This window comes from Vollenhovia emeryi, unplaced genomic scaffold, assembly GCF_000949405.1.
Source record: "Vollenhovia emeryi isolate VEMERY1.0 unplaced genomic scaffold, V.emery_V1.0 DF939262.1, whole genome shotgun sequence".
NCBI classification, from domain to species: domain Eukaryota; kingdom Metazoa; phylum Arthropoda; class Insecta; order Hymenoptera; family Formicidae; genus Vollenhovia; species Vollenhovia emeryi.
In genome coordinates, this window is record NW_011967104.1 from 232,622 (window position 1) to 242,956 (window position 10,335).

At 32.7% G+C, this 10,335-nt stretch overlaps 1 protein-coding gene and 1 non-coding gene across 3 annotated transcripts in view; one reads left to right on the top strand and one right to left on the bottom strand.

Moving 5' to 3' along the window:
• The window catches only part of LOC105559602, a 10,801-nt gene extending 6,980 nt beyond the window's left edge, over window positions 1–3,821 (bottom strand). For both annotated transcript variants that reach the window (XM_012008021.1, XM_012008020.1), the window contains exon 1: window positions 3,633–3,821. In XM_012008021.1, the coding sequence (XP_011863411.1) occupies window positions 3,633–3,667 (35 nt within the window). In that variant the 5' untranslated portion in view covers window positions 3,668–3,821. The remainder of the gene's footprint in view (window positions 1–3,632) is intronic.
• On the top strand, window positions 1,870–1,951 carry Trnal-aag. Its single transcript has one exon. It is a non-coding gene; the product is annotated as a tRNA-Leu (tRNA).
• Window positions 3,822–10,335: the final 6,514 nt, after the last annotated feature.

Sequence of the window (10,335 nt, forward strand, 5' to 3'; positions counted from 1 at the left end):
TATAACTACAAAAAATTTACTTGAAATAAAAATTTGTAGAAAAAAGAAAACATTTTTTTGTAAAAATATCTACGACATAGTATCATAAATTATAATGTTCTCAAATCAAGAAATTATTGCAAGAAGTATTTCATAAAAATGTACAATTTTGTAAAAATTAGTACAAAACTTTACTAGTTTAAAAAATTTTAGAAACAAGAAAATCTTAAAAAATTAAAACATCTGCTATTAACAAAAGTGTTCCAATTCTAGCATTTTCATGTTGATTTTTATAACACTTTAAATTTACGTAGAATTTCTTAGATCCTGGCAGTTAAATTTTATAGTTTTGTAGAATTATTTCCAGCAGGGATGAAAGAGGAAACATTCGTGTTTCATGTACAATAAGTTAGAATCGTTAAAATCTAAAAACTTTAATATCGCCTACTTTATAAATTTTTATAAAATCATTGTTTATCAATTTGTATGAGTTCGTGAAGCTATAGATATTTAATTGTTTACTTCATATAAACGTTTGTAGATGTCCCAAAATTTTTTAAATTTGTACTATAGTTCCCAAAATTATGCTGAACCTTTACCCTAAACTATACATACGTGCACTACCCTCCATAAGTTTGGGCACATTTTATAAAAGTGTGCAATATGAAAGAAATACATAATAAAATCGATGTATTTTGCGTCTTAACGAAGATACATATGTGCATACGACAAACTTTTAATGAAGATTTCAATTAAATTTTAGATTCCTCAAAGTAACCACCTTTTGCTTTAATGACTGCCTTGCTTACTCGTGGCATACGATGGATTAACTTTTGCAGAGATTCAGTCGGGATACGTTTCCATTCTTGCTGGAGCATCTCCCAGAGATGGCACTTCACTCGTAATTCGCTCTTTGCGAATCCTCTTGTCTAACTCGTTATTTAAACGTATCGTAATTTTATCGTTTTTTTATCGTTATATTGTTATACAGGGTGTCCTGAAATTCGCGAATCAAAATACCATAGCAAGAAAGTCGCCGAAAAATAAATTAAAAAGTTATGTACCATTTTTCGTTCCGAGCAGTAGTTTTTTTTAGATAAAAAGGTACAAAACAGGCCAATCATACATTACGGTTGAACGGAAACCTGCACCGAGAAAAATACTTTAATAATTATTAATATACCCTAAGTTTGAACTCGATTACTTTGTCAGAAATATATAAATGTTAATATAAATTCGTGATATTAAATAGTAATGTACGTGACCGTACAGTAAAAATATCATCAATTAATATATAATATTTGGTAATTCTTAATATACCATGTATTAACTATAAAGAAATATGTATTAACTATAAAGAAATATGTATTAACTATAAAGAAATATTTATTAAGACCGGACACAAAAAATTCTTACATTTATTATTAATATACGGTTCTTTCAGTGTGTCCGCGAGTCGCGCGTCGATAGTGTTAATGCACTAACACTATGATAATGTATGATTGGCCCGTTTTGTACCTTTTTATCTAAAAAAAACTACTGCTCGGAACGAAAAATGGTACATAACTTTTTAATTTATTTTTTCGACGACTTTCTTGCTATGGTATTTTGATTCGCGAATTTCAGGATACCCTGTATAATCATCGTTATTTATCGTAAATATATCGTTATTTAAACAATTAACTTATGATATATTTGTACCAAACATATACATACACAGATCGCTGCTGTGCCATTATTTATCTGTAAAATATAGGGTTTTTCAAAACTTACGGTGGGTACTGTACATGTATAGTGTTTATTACAAAAATTAAATTACACGTAAATTAGAGTATTGATATTGTATAATGACCTACATGTAGACGCGAGGGGAACATTACGTTCTTTCATGGTAACGTGGCCGAGTGGTCTAAGGCGCTGGTTTAAGACACCAGTCTCTCCGGAGGCGTGGGTTCGAATCCCATCGTTGCCAGATATTTTGGCCTCGCGGCTAGAAATGGCTTTTGTAATTATATCGCGTGCTGCGTAAATAATCCGCGAAAAAGGCATTTCCCTCCCTTTTCTTCACATCCTTCCGCATCGGACATTTGATAACGCGAACCGACGGATTCGAATCCGACGGCGCTCGTTTCGGCGCCGTTTTGCTCGACGAATTGTATCGCGCGTTTCTGGGGTTTTCTTTTGTGTTTTTGTTTTCTTTCTCTCCCTCACAGCTCGGTCGCTCGCGTTGCTCCCTGGTCGATTCGTAATGCCGAGGTTTCGTTTTGTTCGACCCAATGGCCCCGATTTTAACGGACCCTACCCCACACCGACTTTCTCCGCACGACAAATCTGTATGCGCGGCTAAATTAATGTCCGTGCCACGTGGTCGCACGCACTGGCCGACATGCGACTGGACGTGCCCGTCCGGGTCCGCCGGCCGGTCAGTTGTTCTGCGGTCTTCGTGCGTGATTCAATCTGAACGCATTTTACAGAGCCACCAGCGGTGGCCTGCACGCGAGCTTTCTTCGTGGGAGGAATCCAGGCCGTGGCCATCAAAAGTCTCGCCTATCTCGTCTCTTATCGCCACGCTTTACAGATCAGTAGGTTGTAATTAGATGCGCGAGCGATCGAATAAATAATTTACTTGGCGACATTTTAATCCTTCTGTCCGTGCGCCTCAATCGTCCCTTAGTCCCTAAAATGCTGCACCGCCACGTACACCTGTGACGAAACGCCCTTTTACCGCATTACTTTGTAAAATTAATGCAGTAAGCGACACCCATCCCGTTTAAGCTGTTAAATTGTCTAGGCGTGATCTAACGATCGGGGTAAATGGGATTAAACGGCGATGATCATTTAGTTGAAAGCACCCCTGCGAAGTGCTTGCCACTTATCGAATTGAAAAAGATTCTCGAAAGTATCGCGCGAAAACGGATAAATTAAGTTAATGATATCGATGACTATAAATAAACTTCAATACCGATCGATAGATTGTTAACAGCGACCGTCTAAACGTGGATATTTCATGTGTACATATAGTGCACGTACAATGCCTTAAATATTTACTACATATTGTGAAACACTCTATATTAACGCGTCTACTATTGATAAATCGAATCATAAATCTTGCCATAAATCATGTCTTGCAGTATCTGCAGTAGCAGTGTGCTTAATTCATATTTGTAAAAGAAAATGTTTCAAGAACGAGAGGAAACATAACAAGCTAATGAAAATAATAATAAGTGACGGTTTTAACATTTAGTAAAGGATTTAAGTGTATACAGAGAATATTAGAAGTAAGCCCCGTAGTCATTTTCATCAAGATCTTAACGTACAGTACGTCAACACAGAAAAATGCGGAGAGAGAAAATCGTGGAAATATTATTTTTACGGAGAGTTGATTTTCGCAGATCGTCTCTTATATAATTAAACCGTCTCATTGAATAAGAAAAAAATAAATAAATTGGGCATGGCTGCATACGATATTATTACTGTCGACATAATATTGACGTCCTGATTGGACTTACGTCTTTATTGCGCGAATTCGAAGGTTTGATTCTTCACGAGAAAAAGCACAACAATGCGAGCGAGCAAATGATTGTTCCACGTATTCGAGGAATTAATTAAACGGTGTGTTCGATCGTGTGGCAAGAAGCAGCGCGAAACGTTACCTTTTGCCGGGACGGTCGCTTTTGCCCTCGCCCATCGCATCGTCCTACCCAACAATTGACCCTTCGAAGGATGCGAGGTGGTGATGATCGAAAAGAGCGGGGGATGTATCGCCTTCGAACCGGTATTCGCGGTAAATGAAGAAAAGGGAAAGGTGCGAAGGAAGATGTTAGCCGAGCCAAGCCTTCCTTCTGGCGTGACTGGCTTTTCAGAGATGTTGATAAGAAGGTGAGCCGGTGCGATACACCTGCGCAGTTGCGAGGGTTGAACCGCCCCGCGGTAGGGTGGTGAATAGGCTTTGAGACGCCACGTTAGGCGAATTTGTAGAATATAGCACAGTGTTTGTAAAGATAACAATAAATTGTCATCTTGGAAATATCCTATGTAGTTAGAGTCTGAGATTAAAGTGATAAGAAAGAGCTGTTCAACACAATTCACCGTGTCGCAGCATGTAATGTATTAAAAAGACTTAAAATTTAATATTTCATTGAAACTTTTAACATCAAGGAAATTTATTGTAAATAATTAAAATTAATACAGTATTTGAAATTAAATACTAAGCTTATTATGCGTAGCAAGAAAATAAAGGACCACAAATAACTCATTATTCAATATCACTTTAGACTTACCAATCGAAACGGATCCGTGTTCGATTATTCAATAAATTCTCACAATAAATTTTTATTAAGATGCGACGCATACACATACACTTTTTAACTTCTACCAAACAATTTCCACATACATCTTATAGGTAATAAAAGTTAATGATGGCACTGTGATGGTACCATTATTTCAACAATGGCTCATAATTCAGAAAGTTTTTAACAAAGAGTTCAATCATCTTGAAAACATCTCAACAATACTATTGGACCATAATGACTCAGCGTTCACCAGAGATATGAGCTTTAAAATGCACTAGATTATTGCGTGGAAGTCTTATTTTCATTATCCGGTGTCGATAACTGCAGGTTGATAACATCTTTGACTGATCAAACTTCATGCCAAGACGTCTTTAAGACTTTAACTATAAAAAGATGTCTGAAAGTAATTTTTCATAAATTGTTGAAGCTTGTATAGTCGTTTACATTATCGACTGTAACATTTATTGATTTAAATTTGTTAGTACGCACAGTAAGACCTTCGCCAGACGCCCATAAGCGCTGTTAGCAGCCTAACCTCGGTTTTCACCAAATTTAAATTACATATAAATTGTACAAATAACCTTTATGCGAATAATAATGCAATGAATTGAGATATTACATACATATATGTATATGTTTTATCATTTACAATGTTCAAAGTTATTTAAATAAAATTATTTACATATTTCTAAAACTTTTAATCGAATTGTATAGATTTCATAATCAATTCTCGTGAATCATACATTTCATAACAAGAGTAAGAAGAAGAGGAAGACAGAAAGACAGAGAGATGGAGGGGGGCAGAATAAAGGATGGGAAAGAAAAAAGAGATATTATTATGAAACATAGCTAATGTACTTTTAATTAGAACATAAGTCAGTCGGATCAGTTATTATCACTCAAAGACTGGATCCCTCTTAGCAGATTAACGTATACTGCACTTACTTGTTAAATCCAGTCATAATACGATTGATTTATACAGTGACACTTCAGCACAATTTGAATTTTTGTAATTCGCTGTAAGTGTACGAATATAAAAACTTACAAAATTAATAGAAAAGTTATCAATCTTTTTTAACTTATTTGTTCCGAGGTTATGAGTGCGGGGTAACGCTGCGATCAGTTTCTCTTGCTTCTACGTATTCTTTTTGATGGTGGAGATACCTGTATCTCGTTGTTGCAAATGTTTACATCCCACCGTAATAGAATTTATCATGAAAAAGTATTGTAATATTATTATACATACACGAACATATAATATTGTAACATTTGAATGGCAGTATATTATGTCGACTAATCTCTTTCGCAAAGTCATGTATATTTTGATTTTACGCAATTTCTGGTTTTTGCGTTTCAACTGGACCGGAGTAAGCGTTTATAAAAAAAGGAAAAACAAACAGGAATTGCCTGAAATCAAAATACGACCTTGCGAAAGAGATCCATCGATATATCGATATATGTATGCTGCTATTATACATATGCCTATGCATGTAGTAAATGTTTACATTATATAAGTTCAGGAAATATGAAATATCTCAAAACATACGCAATAATATTTACATGTGTCAATTTGGTGACATATATGATAAAATAAATATGTATGTACACATATGAACTTCTTTACACAGTAAATAACTATTAGTGTATTTTTATTTATAAAACCTAAAATGCTATCTATGTAATCTTATATTTTTAAAAAGGTACAAAAAAGCGCCAAGTACGCACTAGCGGAACATTGTTGTAAATATTTAAATTATTATTATACATAAGAATATTTGTTAAAAAACTATTGTCTATTCTATCTGCAAAAGTAAAGCCCACTTTACACGATCTATAATTCGCGACAGGATTCAAGATAGAATTCTATTTTATAATTTCATATATTAAATTGACATATGTTTGTAGATTAGGTTAGTGTGTAGGTTATAACATTTACATATGGATGAGGTCCGTTTTCCCTGCCGAATGGACACAAATACTCACAGCAATCAATGCTTAAGGTTTTTCATTAGACCAAATACAATTAAATACAATCACGCATTTTCATGCACTACACATATTTGATGCATCTTTTCTATAATATTTACAAAATTGGAGCATTATAATTATAATTCTGATTGTTCAAATGTTTTCTGTATTACACGATACATAAGAATTAAAAGATGGAATTCTGTCTCGAATTCTGTTGCGAATTATAAATCGTGTAAAGTGGGTTTAAGAAAGCGAAACCAGGTAAAAATAAATTAGAGGAAAGAAACTGTTGTATAAGTTAACCTTTCAAGATTTAATAAAAAAACGAACGCTACTTTTTTAGTTGTCAATAGAAGCAAATGTATTATGTTATTATACTGTCTGTATATTATAAAAACATGATATTTAAATTTATACTGATAAACACATAACTTCAAAAGTCAGTACACTATACATACAAATTGTTACTAAATTGGTTATAATTCTTTTAACGCACATAGTAACAATTGTAACACATCATTATAGGATACTTACACGCTGAAGAAGACTTAGTATAGTCGAAACGTCGTCCGTTATTAATCGTCAACATTTTACATTTATTCTTAACAAATATTTATTTATATCAAACCTAGGATTAAGGAAAAAAAGCGTTACCTTGTACTTTATACTTTTTGTTATAGTTTTTGTCATATAACGCATTCCACGGACTTTTGTTCACCGATTGGTATTAATAAAACATCTATTTGTTAATTAAGTCAATGCTCGTAAATACATTGGCCTTAATCTCACTTTACTATTTTATAAATAGATTGACCAAAATCCAAAGGCCAAACGATGAGACAATTGAGGGACCAGACTAAAAGAACACAGCAATAACATTAAGAGTGAGCCGTCGAAACTCTCAGTGGTCTCAAACCACATGATTGACTATACACCGAAAAAATTGTATTCTTAAAATTATACTTTACAAGTCCTCTTAATATTCTTAATGAATAAGAATATTTCCTTTTTAACATCACGGTTTATGGAATATTTTCTTAAATTAAGAATATATTCTTAAGAATGTATTATTTGTGAGACAATTTTAGCGATGGCATTTGTTTTTCGTATGCACGATATCCACCGTGCAGTGCGTGCCGGTACGTGTAACTACGAGTGCCTCTTTCGGGTATTCTTTGTGTGTCCTGGCTCGAATAATGGATGAGAAAGTAGCTGAGTGGTTAAAAGAGGAAGATTTAAGCGATTTGAATAAGATATTTATTGAGTAAGTATTTGAAATATAAAATAAAAATGCTCATGGATCCTGTTAATCTTCCTACCAGAATCAACAGTTTTTACATATCTTTCGGGCACACTCTGTAATATATGTAAAATGTAATACACATATATGTGTTACATTTTAATAAATTTAATACATATATGTTAAGCGATAAGCTAAAATAAAATTGATAAAAATTTATAAACTTTAATATATAAATTACAAACAATAATATTCAGCTATGTATGTGCAATTATAATAAATAGTAAATGTTTATTTTGCAGAACTGTTTTTAATTATTTATAATCCCAGATATTAATTAACATATTTCGTAAGAAAACATATCATCTTACATGTTAAGAATATCCTGTTTAGAGGATTCCCCTCTTAAACAAAGAGGATCCTCTTGGTGCTTATTTTAGAGGAAAATATTCTAAAAATAAGTGAAATATACTTGAAATAAGAATACAGATTTTTCGTATCGATGTAATCATGAAATGGACTGGGATAATGTCATAATTCTTGACACTGAATGACGTAAAGTCGAAACGTTCACCTATGTAATTTATAGAGAATATCATCTTTGTGATATATTGAGGATGTAATTTTGACAAAAGGCTAATTGCCGAAATGATTCATATTAGAGAACAAAAAACGGAATAAATTTCCAATGAGTTGCCCGACGGATCATGTTTTGATTTATTGGAAACATTGTAGGAACGTCCCCACCTAGCGACGACATGAACATTTCCTAGTCATCACGAGACACGGTGGTGTCTCGCGCAAAGTATAAGTGTAGCTAGAACCGCGCGCCCGAGACCGACCGTGTAGTTTACGCGGGTACGCGAGTTGACAGGCCCTCATATTTTGTGTTTACCGAATCTTCGTATTTTCAGTCAGTCACAATTTACTTGTCATTATGAAAAGAGACTTATTTGACAATTAGTTGGATGATCTTACCCGATGTTAATCTCAGTAAGTTTTTCTATTAAATGTAACAATAATAATTAAACTCTAATTATTCAATGTCAAATCTAGATCATGAATCAAACCTATCACTGAAAATTGACTACATTTTGTAATTTTATTTTTCTAACATCCTTACATACTAGCTCGTTATTTTTGGCCTAAAAAATTTCGATTATTTGTGGACACGTACAACGGGCGTCACCTTTATATTATTTGGACTTACAAAAACCTTAGCTTGGATTGCAGTAAAACTACTTTTATCAACTATTGAAAAACATTACACACATGTGTAAAAACGAAGCTTATTAAATTGAAGTGTTAAATAATACACTATTTTTATTATTTATGCTTGTCTCTTTTATCTTTTATGGCATCTTGTTTATATTCTGTTGATGTTGTTTGTGGTTAACTAAATTTGATAAAATTTAGTTGAACTAATTTTTCCAGTTATATTTGTTTTTCAATCTTAAATTTGCGCAAAGATTTTGTCTAGTAAAGAAAACCTAAGGAATAGCTTCAATAGAAAATGTAGCTTAATAAATGACTTTAAAGTACTATTACATTTGTCGTGTGACAAATTTTTCAAATGTGTTGATTGTTTAGAGAATAGAAAAATTTTGAAGTCCATAGAAATTTTCTATTTTGCAGCCAATCAATACGATCACAATCAAACTCTTTAACCAGAGACTCGAGAAATTTTCTATATGCTAAAGATTGTCAAAAGTTAATTCAATTATATTTTCAGTCACACATATTTAGTCGACTCAATTATATTCTTTTCTTTTTTTATGGAGAAATTTATAATAGTCATATATACATATATAATTGTTTATTTTGATTTTCATACATATGTAATTATCTAAGTTGTTTACTTTTCGAATATTAGTATCAAAAATGTAAGAAGATGAAAAGGAGCAGTAAAAATAAAATAGAATATATGAAAATTATCAGGATGGTCAAGAATGTTAGTGAATAAGCGAGATTTTGAGATTTATTTAAAAAGAATAAGACAATATCTTAGTGACTAATTGGGGTTTGGTAGAAATAAAAAATTAGAAGAAAATCAGAATGCTAATTGGCGTAACGCGCGCATGTGTGTTCTAGATTTCTTACAAATTATAAGGATATGAAATATAAACGGTTTTCTTGGTAACAGAAGGACCGTGGAGTGATAATAACCTAATCAGTAGCGAAGAAATAAAAGTGACTGCTTCGAATTAAAGTTTCATTATGCTACGACGAAAAATTGTGTCGTTTACTTTCTGCATAAATCTAGCTGCATTATGTTGTGTTTCTGCACATACACCAGAACCTAATGATGCTCGTATTCAAACATTGCCCGCTTATATCATTGCTTCAAAAGCTAATTTTATCAATGGAACAACATGCGGAAAGGAATTACAGAATTTTCGAGACGCTGTCGATCAACGAATACTATGGAGCTTGAGAGGTAAAGAAAGTAAAATTCTTAATTATTATATTGATAAAATCTAATATTTGAAAAGTTAGGAGAGGGGGAGACAAGACAAAATAAAGTGTAGGGAACAAAAAAAGGCAGATCTTATAAAGCATAATAATAGTATTAAAATAATATTAATGGTTATTAGCAGGGTTGGGTAGTGTCTAATTAAAAAGATAAAAGTTAAGTTAAAAAGTTAAAAAGTTTAAAAGTTAAATAATTTTAACTTAATTTAGTTACATTATAGACTGTTAATTAAGTTTTAACTGAATTTAGTTACATTTTGTGGGTAACTTTTAACTTTTAATTTACCTCTCTCTTAGGCCCGGTTTTTCATTTTTTGGTAGACTGTTAATCAAAGGTTAGTCGACTCTCTGTCCCTGTTTAGATAATAACCCATACAGCAC